The sequence below is a fragment of the Neolamprologus brichardi genome, chromosome 12, assembly GCF_056152115.1.
Source record: "Neolamprologus brichardi isolate AB-2024 chromosome 12, ASM5615211v1, whole genome shotgun sequence".
Classification (NCBI taxonomy): domain Eukaryota; kingdom Metazoa; phylum Chordata; class Actinopteri; order Cichliformes; family Cichlidae; genus Neolamprologus; species Neolamprologus brichardi.
Genome location: NC_142115.1, coordinates 6,979,478 through 7,000,966, shown reverse-complemented (window position 1 = coordinate 7,000,966; position 21,489 = coordinate 6,979,478). Strand labels below are relative to the sequence as shown.

The following is a 21,489-nucleotide window of genomic DNA, read 5'->3' as shown; positions in this document are numbered from 1 at the left end:
GCAGAATCACATGTGCAGCTTGGCAGGGGATGGAGAGTGAAGACAAAATCAACAATGACTTATGGCAGGGGTGTCAAACTCAAATACACAGTGGGCCAAAATTCAAAACTGGAACAAAGTCGCGGGCTAACATTAATATTTATTGAAAAAAAAAACTTCCTCCAGATATAAGAATGAATCTTTTCTTATGGACTCAAATAAGTTTTGCTGGAAAACTGAATATGGAACAAGCAAAGCTTAATACTAAACAATATATATATTAGCTGTATAATACCAGTAGGCCAGCTCTAATAGTAATTTGGTATGGTATGGGGTGGCTTTAGCTCAGGTGGCAGAGCAGCCACCAAAGGTCGGTGGTTCGATCCCAGGCTGCCTCCTGGCTGCATGCCAAATATCCTTGGGCAAGATACTAACCCCATGTTTGCCTACTGGTGGTGGTCAGAGGGCCCGGTGGCGCCAGTGTCCAGCAGCCTCGCCTCTGTCAGTGCGCCCCAGGGCAGCTGTGGCTACAATGTAGCTTGCCATCACCAGTGCGTGAATGTGTGTGTGAATGGGTGAATGACTGAATGTAGTGTGAAGCGCTTTGGGGTCTTTAGGGACTAGAAAAGCGCTATACAAATGCAGGCCATTTACCATTTACCATGGCTTCGCGGGCTAAATGTAATTAGGCTGCGGGCCAAATTTGGCCCGCGGGCCAGAGTTTGACACCTATGCTCTACATAAAAGACAAATAATATTCCAGTATGGAGATTAGGGTGAGCTGCTGCTACAAGTGACCATGAAGGGGGGAACATGAGGTAAATTGAAATGCATTGTCACATATTGTATCCTGGTAGGTGGAGAAAGTAAGAAAGCGAAGACAGGAGAGAAAAATGAAAGATTATTTTCAAAGGTAAGGATCGCTCAACAAGTGACTTTTGATAAAATGGAAATTTAAAGATTACTTATAATGTCCTAATTAAGTTTAGAGTTTTTAAATTTGATAACTGGATATATACATGATGTGTTGCTTAATTGTGTTCTTGAATTATACCAATTTTTGTGTTATTCAAGGGTTACATGGAAAACTGGGGCTATTTAGGGCAGGATAAACTGGTTAGTGTCATATGTCATGTAGCCTGAGGACCCCAAATGCAGACTCATGGACAAATGTTAAACGAAAACAAGCTTTTATTTAATATAAATCAAAAATCCAGTAGGAAAAGCGGGAACATGGGGTAAACACTGGGAGCTAGGAAAGCTACAGGAGCAGTACACACCACAGGATGTAAAGTAACAGAAACTGGAACTTTTATAATTGCAGCGTCTTTACAATATAACATGTCTTGAGGGAACTGTTGTTGTGATTTGGTGCTATTTAAATGAATTGAGTTGAATTGGAAGCTGGAAACAGGCTGCGGGAAACCGGATGACACGACAAATCGCAATTAGAGACTCAGACAATTTATACACACAGCAATGAGGCAAGGGGCAAACAGGTGGGAGACACAGCAGGACACAGCGGGAACAAATCATGGCTAATGTGACTATAGAAGTTAAACTCAGCACAAGAGAGCAACAGTGTAATGCCCACGGACACTTTAGAAGGGCCTTCTAGGAAATAGAGGACAACTTGTTCAGGGGGAATTAACTGATTAAAGACTTTATGAAATATGGCCTCTAGAACTACCATCGGGTAAAGCCTCAAGGAGTAGTCCTGACCTGATACCACTAGAATAAAATACTAATTTCTTTAAAATGTATAGCTAATAAACGACTGAAGGCAGTCAAAATACAAATAACCTCTTTTTTTCTTGATAAGGCAATAAAAAATGGGCCCTAAAAGAGTGGGGCTACATAAATACCCAGCTAGGTGCCGAGTAGTTAGCATTCACACGGAGTGAGCATTCAAGAAAGCAATGAAAGGAGCAGTGGTAATAAAGGTAGAAAATACTGGAGTATCAAAGTTGTGAATGCATTCATAAGAATGCAGTATTATTGTGGTACTCACTATATTTCTATTATAGTAAGACCTGGTGGCCTCGAATTTCTGGCTTTAAATGAAGAGATGAGTCTTATCACATTTGGAAGGTACAGACTGTCCATGGAATTATATTTGATGTCTACAAGACAAGCTCAGAGATAGTCAAGTCATACAAGCATCTTACTGAGTGAATAACTACATGCTGAAGCAGCTCAAAGAACTTTCCTCAGTAAAAAAGAAAACTGAATATAAAGGAAAAGAAAATCCTCTAAATAATTTAAAGCAGGAGTAAATACTGTATTATATTATGAATCAAAAAGTGTTAAAATCAATTCAGTAATGTAAATGTGGCTCGTAATATGAAGACCGTTGAGAGTAAGAGTAAGACTAGAGAAGCACTGTATAAATGCCAGAAGCTTAACATATTTATCACAGCTACAACATTTTTGCCACTAAAGACTCCCTTATTCCAGTGATAGGAGTTATGGTTCATTCATGTCACACTCTCCAGTCTTTCAGTACCATAAATTGTTCGATGGCAACCTGCAAAGAAGTCCTCTTAATGAGTTCATTCATTCTCTCACATTACTTTTCCCGACAGACCTAAAGACAGATCTTTCTGGATAGATATAAAGACAAGACAATGCCCACATCTGTCTCATTGTCATTAGACGTTTTATTGGTACATTATCTTAACAATATATATGTGATCATCTCCTCATATGATATGATACGATATGTTATGATATGATGTGATCATATATAAGGGCTGTAAGAAGAGCCGTGTGAAAAGAATGACAGGACTGCAGATTTTTCATTTATATCCTGTGAAGCAATCAATCTTCAATCAAACCACTCCAGTACAGAATCCAAGACCACAAGAGGGGGTAGTGAGTGAGAGGACCTGGGTGTTCATTATGGCACCCATCATTCTACACTACAAGCCACAGTCAGAAAAGGTCATTTTTAGCAGCACCTTCTTAATGTAACCCAGAACCAAGAAGTAATAAATTTAACACTATCATAAAAATACATGAGTGTTAAGAGAGACACAACTTATGCACTAAGTAATTTTTATGTAATGCATAAATTTGAGGGCATTTGAAACGAAGTCAAACAATGTTTCCTTATCTTACATTGTAATTATGACGTAACATATTTTCACAAGTGGTATCTGTCTTTTATTTTTAAATTGCACCAACAATGCCAAAAAAGATATATTATTATTTTGTACATCATAACTGTAACTGTCCATGAAGGAATTATAGTAAAATAACATTAAATGAAGTATTTAGGCGTAGTAATCTAGTTGGCATCCCCTCGCAGCCTAATCATAATTACCCAGCCAGCCTGTTGGACGGGAGCGCAGAAGCTCTCTTCAAAAGCTGGTGTGCAGCCGCTCAGTCAGAGTAGAGGAGCAGCAGGAGGACAGCACACAGACACGGAGAGAGACACAGACGGAGCTGAGCTGTTACCATTGCCAGACTCGTTTTGGTGCGCGTAAAAGACGCCTTTCTGTTTTTGCGCACAGCAAAAAAAAAAAAAGGGAAAAAAAGGGGGAAACGTGCAAAGATTGATATGGAAGTTTCGACTTCAAATACTTTTTCTGGCTCGTTGACTTTATTATTTGTAGGAGAGCGGACTCTCCGCAGACTACAACTGTACACTTAGAAACGAGCGTGACGCTTTCGGAAACTTTCCAACATTCACTTGCGTTTGGAATCGTTAACTTAGTCGTGTAATTAATTGGGGTTATTTCCGCCGGTTTAGTGACATTTTCGCTTCTAAACAGTAAAATGGATCCTTTATTCAGTACTACCAATGCGTCAAATTGGACCAGCAGCTCCAATGGTACCAATAACGGGACCATTTACAGGAATCAGTTTGTGCAGCCGGTCTGGAAAATCGTCCTCTGGGCCATTGCCTACAGCTGTATAGTTATCGTGTCCGTAGTAGGTAACATCACAGTCATCTGGATTATTATGGCGCACAAACGCATGAGGACTGTCACCAATTATTTTCTCCTGAACCTCGCGTTCGCCGAAGCGTCCATGTCTGCATTCAACACGGTGATCAACTTCACCTATGCGATGCACAACGAGTGGTACTTTGGACTCGCCTACTGCCGCTTCCACAACTTCTTTCCGATCGCGGCTGTGTTTGCCAGCATCTATTCAATGACTGCCATCGCTCTGGACAGGTAAGCTTCTGTTTGTACTGCTTCTGCTTTCAGAATACACGAAAAATGATCAGTGTGCCCCAAGTGTTTGGTATTGGAAAACACCCGTAAACACCCGAGACCGTCTAATGTAATCTGCCCATTCACGGTACAGTTTGTTTCAAAATTCCACGAAAGCGAAGAGTACATCCATACATATCGATCATTATGAAAACAGACTACTATTGATTTCTAAGGGCGTATAGGTGTGGTTAAAAAAAGAGGTGCTTTCACATTGTTTTTGTTTGGTTAAATATTACTGACTCTTTGGGGGAAAAAAGGTTTTAAATTACATAAGAAACTTCATTCACTAGTTGGTGTAAAAGTACTATTGACAGTATTTGTTTTCCTTCGCTGTCTCGTTTGCTTGCATATGGGCAACCGTGGCTCAGGGGTTGGGAAGCGTATCTGTAACCGGAAGGTCGCCGGTTCGATCCCTGGGCTCCCTGTCCTGGTCGTTGTGGCCTTCCTTGCCTTCTGGATCAAACCCTTGTCAAAAAAGGAAAGAAAAGCTGTTGCTAAATGTTTTGTGCATTCGTTTTATGTCTCCATATATACTCCTGTTACTAAAAATATAGCCTTTGGGGGAAAATATTTCTTCATTTCTAAGTCTTTATTCACTCTTAATGAGCAACCTTGTGTAGGAACACACACAGCATAATAATCCTGAATGAAAATGAATGCATAGAAAGCCCTGCTCTATTTGAGTAGGTGTTTGTGTGAGTGATAAATGTGTGTTGTTGTCCTTGTGTGTTGTGTTGTATATATAAATCTGTGAAGTATCTATCAATATTTCTATGTAGGTAATTATCTCTGTATGCAGGAAGGAGTGTGTGAAGATATGTGCATTGCTCAGTTTGAAACACATTTATATGTGTTATGTGTAAGTGTGGGTGGGTTTACATTTGAGACATCCATTTTCCTGCATAACCGCATGAAGCTGTGTTTGCAGCTCTGTATTTTCTGCATCTCAGGACATGTTAGCCACTAATTGTCTCACTGTGGAACACCATTAATCTGAACTTTCCAAGATTAAGTGAGAAATTTGGTTAGAGCTGAACAGAGCACAAAAGGGAAGCGACAACACATGCTATATTCAGTCTGCTCACTGCAAACATACTGTTATGAGAGTTTGCCAATCAGGGGATATAAGAATCTAACTATCCATGTGCATCCACACAACACAACCATGATATTAAAATTCCTGTAAAGGAACATTAACTTTACCTTGATTGCCCCATATGTATGCAGCCAGGAAAAGATAGTATTTCAGAATATTTCAGAGATGTGGATGATTAAGCTGGAGGTAGACACCCACTGTGACAGCACTACCTTCACAGTTAACATTTCATCTCTTAATGACATAGAAATAAAATCTTTTCTGTCTGTTGATCGTATGTTTGATAAATGTGTTAAATAGGGGAGGTGGCGCAGTCTTGCTGTAGCTGATAAGACGTTCCTTTTCTTATCTCCATCCTTTTCCTCATCATTTCTGGGGTGCTCTTGCACTGCACTGCCCACAGATCAGCAGTACAGCTGCGTGCTGAGATCAGTGTGCTGCTCCAATGCTGACTGTATTGAGGTAATTGGTAAAAAACAAAACAAACTCAGCTGTAGAAAAATCTACTGGGGCCGTATGTGGATTCATTGGGTCATTTATAAAATGGAGTTTTCAATTTCTTTTGCCCTAGATTTTGGGTAGAGGGAATTAAGAGAATTTGTCAAAGTGGCAAAACAGTACAAATCTAAAACCTCTGATTACTGTAGTGGGAAAAAGACTATAACACATGAATTGATTCTTCAGTATTTTGATGATTACATTTGATCGAAATTCATGGTTAGCACTGTTGCTGCACAGCAAGAAGGTCCTGAGTTCAAGTCCACCATCAGGCCAGGGTCTTTCTGTGTGGAATTTGCATGTTCTCCCCGTGTTTGTGTGGGTTCTCTCTGGGTACTCTGGCTTCCTCCCACATTCCAAAGACATGCAGTTAATGGGGATAGGTTAATTGGTAATTCTAAATTGCCCATAGGTGTGAATGTGAGTGTGAATGGTTGTCTGTCTCTATGTGTTAGACTGGTGACCTACCCAGGGTGTACCCTGCCTCTCTCCTTAAGTCAGCTGACCCTGAAAAGGATAAGTTGAAGAGAATGGATGGATGGCATTTCACTGGCGAGGGTGGTGCAGTGGTTAGCACTGTTGCCTTTAACCAAGAAGGTCGTATATTTGAATCCATGGGTGAGCTTGGGGGCTAGCTGTGTGACGTTTGGGCACTCTGGCTTCCTCCTATAGTCCAAAATAAAGCTTGTTCAGTTCATATTCTACCTAGTAGGTGTTAATGTGAGCATGAATGGTTGTCTGTCTGTGACTGGTGACCTCTGCAGGTTGTACTCCGCCTCTCCCCATTTGACATTAGATAAACTGAAGAAAACTGTCTTGTGAACTACACTGTTGAAGTCTTATATTTGGGAATCATTTGTATTTTATTATAATTATTATTATTAAGTTAGTAATGGGTAGCTGACATAGTTACGTAAACTGTATATAAAAGATAGATGGTCTTAAAAGTAAAGTTTATAAAGTGGATTCCTACAAAATTTATGCGTTAGTTGAGTTTCACCTGTGACATCCTGGGGCGTACTCAAAGGAGGAGGGTTTCCCCCGGTAGGGCAACTCTTTGAGCTGATCTCTCCCAATAAAGTGTAATCCTGTAAATAATGAAATATGTTACTACTATAATATTCAAGTCTGTGTTTTGTTTTTAATTCCCTGGTGTGGTTTTTGTTGTGTGTCTAGCAACTTAGGTACAAAAACACCTAATATATCGCAGATAAGTGGATATATAGGAGCCAGGGTTGCTGTGAGATACTCGTAGATCCGTGCCTCTTCAGTACCCCATGACAGGGTTTTCTCCAAAGGCGGAGAGGTTGATACCAAAAATAGAAACCAACTGAGCAAAGTAAAGTGGAAAAAAAAATATTATTTCCCAATAAAAATTAAGTTACCATCACCCCAGTATTCACAAGTACAATCACTGTCTCATCATTTGAAAACACTGCAACAGTTTTAACATAAACGTCTCATATCCTGTTGGATTTATTTAAACACTGACAAGGGTTTTTTTTTTTTGTCATCTATAGACGTCTGTTACCATTACTCACACATTAATAATAAAAAGAAAATCAGATTAAGCTATTTTTATTTCTATTCTAGCCAGTGATTATTCCCAGGCTGACGCTTACAAATAGTTGAAATGGCAACAAAGGTTTTGACCAGCAGAGGGGGGGTTTGTGTGCACATGAATCCTCAAGAAATGAATTTTTTTGTAGAACCGATCGGATGGAAAGCTCCCATCTTTTATGCACCAGGTGTGATCATATGTCGATAATTTCTTTGAATAGAAAGGTGTGGTTAGGAAGTAGAAACCCTTCTAAATAAACTGCAATGGAAACACTATATTTGTGTGAGTCTCTGTGTTTATGTGAAAGCTCAGCCTCTTAAACTCAAAACTCTCCATTCATCAAGATTAGTTACTATATAAAGCAACACAGTGCACAGTGTTTTTCCAGGATGGATGATGGCATTGATATTATTAAGTATCCACATTCTGAGTGCGCACGATTATAGATACGATGCTCTCCAAAAGGCTGTAATGGCATAAAATGTACTTACTGCAAACAAACATAATGCAACGGGCCACATTTTACAAAGTGCCAAAAACATCAGTTTTTCAACAACAGTTGATGGTGATGACGAAAAAGTATAAGAAGTCTTTGTTTGAAATCAGCTCTGTAATTCACTATTGGAGATTTGAAATAATTGAGAGTTTAAAGCAATATTTTACGATACTTATAAAACAGATGTCCTTAACTTCATCTGATTAAATTTATGTGTTTATATAAAAACAAATATGCAAAATGTACTGGCCTTTCAACAGCCACTTTGCATAAGGCATCAAGGAATATACTCCAGCTTGCAGGGGTTAGAGAGTGCAGAAAATCCATTGCTGAATATTGTTCAATAGTATTCAGTGTACTTATAATCACTGTGCTCACTGCAGCATGGAGGTGGTGACAGAAAATTCTTATTGTCTCTATCAGCCATATTTCTCTTCCATTTTGTTTCTGTCATCGCAGATAGCTGTTTCGTCTTGTTTCACTCCCTGATGATAATTTTCCCTCATGTTCATTCTTAAGAGCTGCTGGTATGTAGTAATGAGTGGTTTACTCTGAGTCGATAGGTTGCAATTATGAACATCAAGGATTTTGAATCAGCCGGTGTGGAGGCATAAGTATGCATGTTCAAGTACCCATTAGTCTAAAGAAGCTCTTAATCTACTGATTGGACAGAATGAGCCAGACAGACACTATATGCCAATTAGCTTCATGTATATGCATTAAAGGAAAATTAGCCTAATGTTTTCTAAGCTATTAATGGATCAGCTAAAAGTTATTTAACGAAACTAAGGAACCTCTTAATCTTACCTAAGAGCGAGGCCAGATTTGACGTCATTATGGGAACCAGGAGCTGAAATCAGTTAGTTTACCTGAACAGGCAGCAGCATTCCTGAAGAAGAAAGAATTTGCTCTCTAAGGCATCAGACTGTAGCTCCACTTTAAAGTGCTTTCTGTTTGGTCAGTAGCATTAACAACTGACTTTCAAGAGATTTCGGTGATGGTAAATTTTTACATGCTGCAGTTTTGCCTGGAAAATAAAGGGATATTTATTGCTGAGGAAAAGTAGAGAATTAAAACGTTTTTACAATTACAAACTTAGAGCCATCAAACAGCCAACTTTGATTATTCCCGTCTAAATCAGAGCGTCTTAGGATATTTCAGCTTATTCATTTTATTCAGCTCTCAGATTCAGCAAAACACCTCTAAACCCCTCACATAATTATGAAATTATGTGATGGTCATCAATAAACATGCTATCCAGCAGATCAGAGACTAATGCTTACAGAAAACAAATGAACAGTCCAATATGATGTTGTACTGAATTTTAGTTTATGGTTTTCACTTTTAATGTTTGCCAAAATGTTTCCATTTCATGCCAGCATTTTGGCTTTTCTACAGCTTGTTCTTTGAAAAATGTAATCTCAAAGTGGCTCATTGAACATGACACTGTTCAATGTAATCAAATGGCCTACACTGTTATCAGATCTCAATCTTGGCCACAGAGAATTAAAACAGCTCTTTAGGCAAAAGGGGGTTTAACCCAGTACCAGCAAGGTGTACCCAATGAAGTGACCAATGAGTGTACTTTTATCTGTTGTACAGAGCACTAAGAAATTGTAAATCTGTTATTAGTAATCAATTACAGCTACCAGCTGGACCACATTAGGTGCCAAATTAGAAAATGATGCCAAGAATAGCAGCACAACAGTAACAATGGCTCCCACTTCTCTTCTTACATGTTCCAGTTATTTCTCTGCTCAGAGCAGAGACTTTATAAATGGACATAACCACTTAACCTCCTAAGACCCAAACTCTTCCACTGCATGCATTTTTAAATTTCTCTTTGATATTTGGGCTGATTGTGTCATGATTAGGCTGTGTGCAGGCAGGAAACCAAACAAAAAACAAGGAGCATGATACCAAAACTAGTCCACAAATACACAAAAACAGTTCAAAACAGGGAAGCAATGTCCATATAGAACAGAAGGTTGACCCGGGGGCGACAGCACAAAAGTTCACAGTTCAGCTGTTCCGGAGGCCGGCCGCGTGGAAGACGGCGGCGGCTACAGAGCGGGTCCGGAGGCCGGCCGCGTGGAAGATGGTTGCGGCTCTCAAGCGTCGGGCGTACTGGTCGAGGTTTGGTGGGCACAAGACCAGACGAGGCAGGACCGGACGGTAGCGTGGCAGCCACAGGCGAGGCTGGAGCTGGACCAGACGGTGGCGTGGCAGCCACAGGCGAGGCTGGAGCTGGACCAGACGGTGGCGTGGCAGCCACAGGCGAGGCTGGAGCTGGACCAGACGGTGGCGTGGCAGCCACAGGCGAGGCTGGAGCTGAAGCAGAGGAGGCTGGACCGGGCGAGGCTGAAGCTGACGCTGCACCAGGCGACGGCGTGGCAGCTGCGGATGGTGACACCGCAGGTGACGGCTGGACGGGCCCCTCGGACCCTCCAGCGGAGATGAGGAGGTACTGGCCCGGCTGACCAGAGCCGCCAGCGGAGACGAGGAGGTGCTGGAGCGGTTCTCCTGAACCCCCAGCGGAGACGAGGAGGTGCTGGCCAGGCTGACCAGAGCCGCCAGCGAAGACGAAGAGGGGCTGGAGCAGTTCTCCTGAACCCCCAGCGAGAACAGATGCAGAGCCAGCAGGTGGGGAGATTTCTGGCTGAGGGGACGCTAACTGTAGCTGCACAGGGCACGCAGTCGGATTGGGATGCAATGGCTGGGGCTGTCAGGGCAAACAGTCTGTCCAAAGTCTGTCAGCACCACGCAGTCCTCAGCTGGCGGAGAAAGCTCACAAAGGCTTTCACCTGAGGTTGGCAGTGTCTGAATGGGTTGCTGAGCAATTAACTGGGCTGGTGACTGAGCTAACGACTGAACTAGAGACTGAGCTGGTGACAAAACAGGGAACTGGGCTAATAACTGAGCTAATGACTGCGCTATGGACAAAAGTGCAAGTTGTAGTGGTGGTTGTAGTGATGGTGGATCAGCAGGTAGCTGAACTTGTGACTGAGCAGGTGACTGATTCTTGGTTGCTCTCCTCCGGGGAACAGGAACGGGTGTTGGGCCTGGCCGAACACCAGCCATCCCCACCCGAGGAACAGATACGGGTGCAGGGACGAGCTGGGCTCTGGCTGCCTTTACCCTGGGGGCCGGTGTAGGTGCAGGAGCTAGCTGGGCCTCTGCTGCTCCCACCTGAGGAACTGAGACGGGTGCAGGAGTCGGCAGGGTCACAGTTGCCCTCACCCGGGGAACCGGAACAGGCACAGGCACTGGCTGGGTGTCCATCAACCCCACCCGAGGAGCAAGTACGGGTGCAGCCTCTGCCAGGCTGGAGACAGAAGCAGAGACCAGCTGGACTTCAGCCACCCTCACCCAAGGAACTGATACGGGTGCAAGGGAAAGCTGGGCCCAAGCTGCCCTGGAAACAGGAACTGGAGGTGGAGAGCGAAGCACAGGAACAGTAACAGTCACTGGGTAAACTAGGTTATTGGTGCCGAACTCAGTTTTAGGAGATCTAGGTTTAAAGCAAGCAGGTCCTGCTATTAAACTAGCGGTCCTGGAGGAGATTAGCTCAGAGACAGTCACAGAAGCAGTTTCAAAACAAACAACATCACTAGCTGTCTCTTGAGGAACGTTGTGCTGTCTAACACAGGTCAGGGAAGGGAGATCGCCAGAGACAGTTCTTTTCAGAATCTCGGATGGAATGAAAATCACAGGTTGAGAAACAGAATCAATTTTCAAACAGTCCATAGGTGAAGCGATACGGCTGGCCGACTCAGAACTAACTGGATGGGGAGCCACACATTCCAGGGACGAAGTAACACCCACAACAGTTTTCACAACAACTGGTTCAGAGGAATAGTGAACAGGACCAAGCATGCATTGCCGTGGGTCACTGAACTTGACTTGATCAGCCAACTCTGCAACGCTTAACACAAGTCTTTTGGCTAGCTTAACAAAGGAAGCGGCCATCTTGTTACCACTCACTCGAGAAACTGAATGATTAATCACTGGTTGTGGAGCTGAAGATACTAACCCCAAGTTGCTCTCCGATGCGTCCATCGGAGTATGAATGTGTGTGAATGTAGCTAGAAAAAGCACTAAGTACAGATAAAGTGCTTGTGAGAATGGGTGTGACTGGGTGAATGTGGCATGTTGTATAGAGCGCTTTGAGTACTCCGGGAGAGTAGAAAAGCGCTATATAAGAATCAGTCCATTTACCATTTACCATTTACTGGACAGGTCAAAAGACAAAACGGGTTGGAACATGCAACAGTCACTAGAAGGCGCATCAGCTACAGAACACTCAGTCTCAGATGGCTTGTGCTCCTCAGCATGCACTGTTATATCTAGAGCTGATGATGGTGGTGGTGTGTGGCTGAGCTCAGACTGGGAAACCTCAGAATGTACAGGCTGAGTAAAACAGTTCTGCGGGGCTACAATGCTGGTAGCAGTATGTAGGTGAGTCTGGTGTGGAATAACAGTCTAACTCTAACTCTATCAGCTAACTCTACAGGTGAAGCATTCATATTGGCTAACTCAAGGAGATCACTGCGAGCATTACAAGAATCTGATGGCTCAGGAACACAAAGATCACTAGTTAGGACAGCCGGTGAATAATCTGACACTGAGGTGCCTCGCTGTGTAGTGTCTTTAGAGTCCAAACACAAAGTGGCAGAATTGTCTGAGTTAGGCAACACAATATCCACGGAGGGCCAAACAGTGCTACTCACAGTGGTGGATAAGTCATGAAGTCCGGGTTCAGAAAGTTTGGGCTGAGTGTGTGACTCACAGTCACTCTCTCCCACGAGTGCAGCCTGCTCAGTTGTACTGGAGCGACGGCGGCGTCAACGCCGTTTTCGCCAAGAAGGGGGAGGAGATGAGCCGGGCTGCGAATCCTCCAGCGGACCGGGCTGAACATCCTCCGACTCTTCATACTGGAGAGGTAGCTCTGGGCGGATATGCACAGTGGAGACGAGGAAGTCCTGAATGAGGGGATGTAGCGTGCCGAATAGCCAAGGGAGTCCGGAAACCATCCTGTAACATTGAGCCTTAGGGAGATCTATGACAACTGATGGGTTTTTGTAACTTGAAGTGGCCATTGAAGGAGCTGCAGTTTTTACACTTGTGTGGCGGTTTCATTTTTCAACCCAGAATTGACAAGCATCAACTTCTAGGAGGTACTTCAATAGTTGCTGAATGATATGAATCTGAATCAAACAAACTGTACATTTTAAAGTTGTAACAATTAGTGTTGCCATCCATGTGTTGTGATAAATGCCACTTTCTTTCATAAAGGAATCCTTTAAGGGTGCCACTTAATCAACAATCAATATGACTGAGGAGTAAACAAAGAAATGAAAAATCACCAGCTGAGACTGGATCAAAGCAGATGAAGTACTTTTTATATTTACCTACTATAGCTGGAGGACAGCTTACACCAGGAAAAGCAGGTCTTAGGAGGGGTTTATTTGCTGCATACCCACTACAGCTTAATGTGTTCTTCTCTCCATCTCATGTCCTTCCTCCAATTTCCACATCTTCCCTTCCTGTTCTGTCTGCTATATCCAGAGGGACCATCAAGGGAAGTTATTCTGGCTTCTGCCTCCCCTCTGCTTCTCCATGATTCATGCCTTGTGCATAAAAAAATGGGAAGAAAGAGATCACTCCTCACGAGAGGATTCTCTGATGTGACTAATCAGGAAAAATGCTGACAGAGCATTGCTTTGCTTTGCAAATTAGCATGAATATTAGCACAGAATGTTCATTTGATGCTATTACGTTTTTCCCCATTTGAGTTCCCAAACTATACACAAATTTAATCCAATTTGTTTTATTTGTCAATTAATATGCAAAACCACAATCTAGTTCAATATCCAATTAGGCACTCCACAAATCAAACATTCATCAAGTTCATTTTATTAATCAGGGTAAGTAAGAATGATGCTGATACAACAACAAACTGAGAGATCAAAACAGAATAGTGAAACAAGCTGATGAAATAAACACGGTAAATAGCCATGCTAGTGAAACCTAGAAACCTGCTATATTATGTTTATTGAGGCAGATATGGACTGCACCTCTAATGCACAAAGAGAACTCGGGGTACAGCAGTGGTACAGGGAACGGTACAAATCCTTTATCACTTTATCCTACAGTTAGGTACAAGTACTGTACCTCTGAATATGGTATGCTTTTGTAAATTCTTGCCTGTAGTAAGAATAGCTCTGTGCAATTATTGACCAAAAAATATACCTTCATTCATTCACTCTCACATTCACACAATGGTGGAGGCAAGCTACAGTTGTAGCCACAGCTGCCCTGGGGCAGACTGACAGAAGCGAGGTTGCCATATTGCGCCATCGGCCCTTCTGGCCAACACCAGTAGGCGGTAGGTGAAGTGTCTTGCCCAAGGACACAACGACCAAGACAGACAGAGCAGGTCATCGAACCGATAACTTTCCGGTTACAAGATGAGCTTCCCAACCCCCTGAACCACAGTCGCTCCAAATTGCAGAGCAAAGTACAGACCCTTTTTTCCATTTTAATATATGCATATATGTTTTCAGTAGACAACAATGGCAGTAAGAAACATAATTTTCACTTATTATGATTACTTTGACTATCATATCAATCTATTTGTCATGGCTGGGGCAGCAGTTGTGTGGTGTATTGAGAAAAGGATCCAAAATGCAGGTACTGGCTGGGGTGCGAGGGAGTGTTTATTTACAGAAGTGACAAAGTGGCAAAAACAGGAAGAGCAGAGCGGGGGGTTAACAAACCTAAACTAGGGAAAACTCAAGAACTAACCTGAAACCAAACACTCACGGGAGGAGGAGCAAAATGCACAGAAAAAGATGGCAGAGAGACGCAGAAAGAACACCAGGTTACACAGGCTGTGTCCCAATTCAGGGTCTGCAGCCTTAAAGTACACAGCCTCAACGGTCCTCAAGGGCCGCGTACTCAAAGACCGCTAAGGCCGGAAGTGTGAGGCTTGTGAAATGGGACGGTCTAGCCTCCGTCACACTGCCCAGGTTGCCTAGCAACCATGATAGCTGGAAACGTGTGGTTGACAGAAATGAAGGAGAACATATTTTGTTCGTTTGTTTGTTTCTACATGAGCTTTGTGTGATTTAATAAGTATCTGAGGCTGGGACCACAGGACTGTAAAACATGATTGTTGGGCTTCATATCTGTGCTGAACAGTCATATAAGATTAGCTAGTAAATAACAAATAGTTAATGTTGTTCATGAGACTAAAGTCAGTGTAAATATGAGATGGCCAATATTATAGTTATTATATTAATCATTATTAGTTATTACAGCAGTGAGTTTGAACTCTCAAATCAAATCACTTCTATTGTCACATCACATGTGCAGGTACACTGGTACAGCACATCTGATGTGAAATTCATGTGAGTGAACTCTGTGTCTAATACTGAGCTTCAGTAAAGATTCAAGTTGCAGCTATTTATGTCCTATCACCTTAAATCTTCACTCAAAGACACTCAAGTATCTTTGACAGTGTATATATAGATGTATTATATATCAGAGACAAATGTTGTTCCTTCAGTATGTTGGCATTACTAAATTTGGTTCAGTGCTTACATATATGTGTGAAAAGCAAATGTACGAGCCGTGATAACTGTGTCTGATAGAATGAAGAGTAGACTGATATATTAAATATTCCTTTATTGGGTGAGAAAATCAGACCATGTCATAACTGATTTAAGTCATACAGAATAGATATCAGAGCCTTAAACAGGCTGACTTCTGTTAAATGGGTCAAACTGGGCAGAAAATATACAAACACATAACATCCTTATAGAATATGATGTAACACTATAGATCAACTTACCTCAGAATATATAAAGCATATAAACAATTACAGCAATATGATGCAACAAACACAGCAGTACCACTAATCCAAAATACTCAAAGCTCCATAGAACTGAAACAAACATTTATTTTTAGCTCCATTCTGCTGCTGATACATACTTTAGGTTTCTGAATATTAAACTTGTTGCTGCCTTTCATGGTGTGTAACTTGAAGGCCCTGAGTACTTTCTCCCACACTGAAAACACTGGAATGATAAAATTATTTGAACATTACCTAATAAGGCTGATTCAGGACAGACGATTAGTTATTTTAAACTTTTCTAGCAGTCCTTCACAAGCAGGGAACAGTCTGTCTATTCTCTCCATCTGTCAGCTGCTGCTGGCTCTTCCTCCTCCTCTTCCTCACACACTGCTGAGTTTGTCCTGGTGGATCATCAGGGGTGCAAAGCCTCACAGATGATGTGCAGCAGTGGGTCCCTCAGTCTGTCCTCACTCTGGACACTTGCAGTTGTGACACATGTAAATCAAATGTGTGATAAGCTGCAGGATTCAAACACAAGTGTAACTTATTAATAAATGTTCATACTTTTATTCCACAATCAGAGAGAAAGAAACAGAGAGAGAGTGAAGGACAGACAGACAGGTGACAGTCTCAGGTGTATACACTGCTACAAACAGGAGGATTAGTGTTTGTGTTATTACGAGTGCTAAACAAGAAGAGTTCCCAGATGGTACAGTGGACACATGTGTGACTGCTGTGATTAAAGCATCTTTCTTTCAGCTTAACGAGTGAACCGTCAGCTCGTTCAAACACACGTTAAAGTCTGTTTGGCTCGACACCACCGAACAGAGGCAGCAATATAACATAGCTAACATTAACAGTGCAGTGAATCTTGCTTGTGCCGTGATATTCAGGACTGCAAACCGAGCAGCATCACTGACTTTCAGCTTGTTGTGTTTGTGGATATATGACCAGTGTTGGGGAGTAACGGAATACATGTACCGCCGTTACGTATTTAAAATACAAAATATGAGTAACTGTATTCCGTTACAGTTACCGTTTAAAAAGGTGGTATTTAGAATACAGTTACTTTGTTGAAATAAATGGATTACACGGCGGTACTTCCCTGTTTTATATTGTGGCGGTATTCTGTTGTTCCAGGTGGCAGCGTTACGGTTGCCATGGTTACAGGGTAACGCTCTCTCTCTGCGTGTTTCCTGGGTGAGAGAGCCCTTTTTGTTGTTGTTGTGCTAAGCTAATAGGCAGAATGCTACAGGTATAGCTCTAAAGAATGTAGCTTCATGGGCAGTGTAGTCCGTGCTGCAGGGAGAATGGACTGCCATACACGTTATGTGTCTGTGAGCGAGGGAGGGAGAAACAGGAAAAGTACGAGCTGTCATCGAGCAAAAACGGGAGCTGGAAGCATGTAAATATAATAATAACCACTGCAGCCAAGAAGAGTGCCTGACGAGCCCAGTTGTAAGTAAGCTATTAAGACTCGACTGTGCACCGTGTTCGTGTTTTCCTCCCAAAACAATAAGTTCCGTTGGAGCAGCCTTTCAACGCCTCTCTCTGTCTCTCGCTAGCAAAGTTGACCCAGACAACAAAGTAAAGCTAGTTTTCGGCTACGAGCCTGACACAGAACCCAAGTATTAGCCAGAGGTCCCTTTACTACGGTTCGGAGCCGCGGACCTTCAGTAACAGTAATAAATCACAGCAATAGTACATTCATGTAGTTGTAAACAGCATGATAATACATTAAGTAATCCAAGTAAATGAAGGACGCATTTGAGGGCCGCATTTCGAGCAGCCTTTGAATTGGGGCAGCCTTTGAATTGGGACAGCCTTCGGCGCGCCACTGTGACGTAATCGGCCTTAAAATGCGGCCTTTAAGGCTGCAGACCCTGAATTGGGATACAGCCACAGAGTAATGCAGACTTGCACAGAGTAACACAGGAAAACACAGGGCTAATATACACAGGGCGGTAATCAGGGAATGGGCAACAGGAGGGAGACACAGCTGGGAGAAACTAGGCTAACGAGGGGAAAAGTACAACTAAACACATTGACATCAGGCATGAACATGAACCTTCAAAGTAAAACAGGAAACAAGACACTTTACTAAGACACGGACTAGACAGAGCGAGACAGACCTGACACGAAACTAAACCTGCAAAAATAATAACCATAATCAAAACAGTATCACTAAATAATCAGAACATAAATCAGAATCAGAAACACACCAAAACATAAGAAACACAGAAAGCTGGGTCAAAATGACCCAGGACCATGACACTATGGACCTTGAAAGAGAGGTCAGAGTTCAATTGACATAATATTTTAAATCTTTATACTGTTTCTTCTATATGCTGTCAATACACAAACACACTTGTAAGGATAGTTTCTAAGTTGGTCGATTTTCAACCAATAAATCATTTTGCTGACTTTGGTGGATATAAGCCAAATTTTAACAAACTGTTCACATGACCCCACTCTACACCGTTACAAAGTTTTATCAGAAATTATTCAAAGCTTTTCAAGCTTCTATGTTTGCAAACAGAATGATGACATACGCGCACACACACATGCAAACACTACCAAAAACATAACCTTGTTGTAAATGACCCAGATTATTTATCTTATTGATATTTTTCAAACAGTTAAATCCCTGAACAAATTATACCTTATAATATAGATTAGACTCTTATTTTGAAATTTGGAACGGGCAACTTCCGGGAAGGAAGATCGTACTGCTACTGCTTGCCATAGAAACGGTTAATGAGAAAGTTACCGTTTTCCATCCATCTTTAAATTAGCATCTAGCTGGAAGGCGAACAGGTATGTTTGTGTGTTGTACTTGTTGTTTACATTTTGGACAATTTGTAAATGTATTACTTGATTGTTAATAAGTTTATGAGTGATCTAGCAGGCTGATGCTAGCACCTTCTGTGCCTTTTCTGTGAATTAATTAGCATAACGGAAACGTGGTTATATCAAGTGAATGTTTATTTTGTTTTATGTCATGATTACAGTTCTTACGATGTGTCTATGGTAACTTGTAAATAAATGGGTTGGAATACCCCACCATGGTCCATCCGTAATGATCATTGAGTGCATCGTCTGAATAAAGTCCGGCTGGAATGCTACAGTAAGAGCTGATCCCCCGCATCATCCTGCTGCCACTCTGCACCACAGAACCAGGAGGACGAGTCACGGAGCTGTGTTGCTATTCGTCTGGGATTGACAAGACATTTCACGGAGCAGCTCAGTGCCATTCTATGGGTCTTCTAGACAGAGACTTTATAATCATCATGCAGCTGGCTTAATGGTTTGATGTGACGGTCAGAAAAGGTATGGAACATTTCATTCTAATCGACAAGGAAAGGACATTCATTCTCATCAGTGGTGGTTAAAGGGAGAGAGAAGGTCATCAACTACTGTGGACATCTGCTGCATTAAGACACAACGGACATGAAGTAATAACAAGTGAAGTAATTTTGTTTATTGGTATTTACCACCACTACTGTATATTTATCATTCTTTCTACTGACCCAAAAGGGGGTGAAAGAGGGGTCATTTAGTTCCATTTGTAACTGCACAGTCTTAATGGTGTATTGATTTGTGTTTAGCATAAGAGGTTTACTTTACCACATCAGTTTGCAACAGCTAGCAGGTTGCATTCATTATTTTATACATTTCTTCTCAACGTTGTGTTGGTTATCTGCTTCTATTTCAACTTGGTTTAAAGTGCAAATATTCTCCTCCCTTCTGTTAATGCAGCCTGTAAGTTATAGTAACCACAAGCAGCTCAATAACTAAAGCCTGCAAATTAGATAAGTAAATAACATAAACATGAAGGAAATGGAGAATCCCTCCTCACAAACAGAACTAGAGCATCAGATAGTCGACCTGCAGAATAAAATCGAAAGGCTTAAGGCGTCTCTTGAAGACACATCAGAAACTACGGAAACAGAACTTTTGGAGAAGGAAATTCAACACAGAGAAGAAACGTTGAACAACTTGCAAGGCGAGCTTAAAGAAGACCTCCGACGCTCCACTCGAACAAAAATCCCAACTCCAAAGGTGCTTGAAATGCAACAGGAGGAAGCAAGAAAAAGGGAAAGAAAGTTCATCTTAACATACGAAAGATTCGAGCCCGAGAGTCAAGAGAGCAGCTCAAGTCAGACATTAGTAAAGGCGAGCTGGCATCTTTGATGGATGCTATGGAGAAAGAGAAAGAAACTGTGTTAAACACTTACCTTGAAATCACATTACACCTTCTCCAGAATTAAGACATCACGTTGACAGTTGTGAGGCAGTTACAGCCGAAATTATGAAAGTTACCTACGAGAGAATGTCAGACCTCGATGGTGATTATGATGCAGAACAAGTACATTGCCGTCTCAGGGAGCTGCTTAAGAACAGCTATGCACGCTCCATCTATGGATCCACTGCATCTAGAGTGACAAAGTCAATCCGTAGTCACAAAAGCACTTCTCTAACACTCAAACAGGCGGATGCCGCAGCAGAGCTAGCTGCTAAGGAAGTCGAATTTGAAGGGTTGCTGGAAGAAGAGAGACAAATGGAGAAGATAGAGGAACAGCAGAGAAAAATGGAAGTAGAAAAGCGCAGACTTGAACGCCTTCAAGCAGAAAAGAATTTGAGGGCTGCTCGGGCCAAACTGCAAGTCTACAGCCAGGTAGCCTCGCAGGAAGGCAGTCTCCATTCCTCTAATAGTTCAGTGGGAAATCATCATGTTCCCCCTGCTATCAGCCCTCCAACTCCTACCGTCACAGCATCGCCACCCGACCTAAACGTGTCATCCCTTGCCCAAGCCCTACAAGACAGTATGGCTCTAAATAGACTTCCAGTTCCAGAGCCATCTGTATTTAATGGTGACCCCATTCAGTTCATTCAGTGGAAAACTTCATTCATGTCACTTATTGACAAAAAGGCCATCTCCCCAGCAGACAAACTTTATTACTTGAGGAAGTATGTAGGCGGCCCAGCTCGTAAAACATTGGAAGGAACTTTCTATAGAAATGACAGCGACGCTTATAAGGATGCATGGAACAAACTTGATAACAGATATGGCCAAACCTTTATTATACAGAAAGCCTTCAGAGAAAAGCTCACAGATTGGCCAAAGATCCAACCAAGAGATACAGAAGGATTAAGAGACTTCTCAGATTTCTTAAATGCTTGCCAAGATGCAATGACACATGTGAAGAGCCTTGAAATACTGAACGACTGTGAAGAGAATAAGAAGCTAATCCTCAAACTACCAGAGTGGATAGCATCTCACTGGAACAGGAAGGTTACTGAAGCCTTAAAGGGCAATAAGGAATTCCCTAGTTTTAAGGACTTCGCCGCATTCGTGGCGTCAGAGGCAGAGATCGCTTGCAATCCGATCACCTCAGCTTATGCCCTCAGCAGCTCTGAGTCGAGCACTGCAAAACAAGGCAGCAGAGATCCTAAGAGGAACAAGGCAAGCGTTCTAAACACACAGACTGAGGCTGACACTGAGAGGCTCAAGCCAGTTAAAGGAAAGGAAAGGCCTCTTTGTGCCTTCTGTCAAAATAATCAGCACAGACTACATGGATGTCCCAAGTTTATTGCTAAAACTCTGGAGGAGCGTCGAGATTTTGTCAGAGAACATAAGCTCTGCTATGGCTGCACCAAACCTGGACATAGTGCAAAAGACTGTCGACATCGACACTCATGCAACACGTGCAAGGGTAAACATCCCACTTGTTTACACAATGACTATGTAAAGAAGGAAAGGGTCCTGCCACA

General features: G+C 42.3%; 1 protein-coding gene across 1 annotated transcript in view; it reads left to right on the top strand.

The window, feature by feature from the left end:
- Positions 1-3,390: 3,390 nt before the first annotated feature.
- tacr1a (tachykinin receptor 1a) overlaps positions 3,391-21,489 on the top strand; it is a 52,404-nt gene continuing 34,305 nt past the window's right edge. Inside the window, exon 1 of the mRNA XM_006797528.3 lies at positions 3,391-4,163. Coding sequence (XP_006797591.1) covers positions 3,760-4,163 — 404 coding nt within the window. The 5' untranslated portion in view covers positions 3,391-3,759. The remainder of the gene's footprint in view (positions 4,164-21,489) is intronic.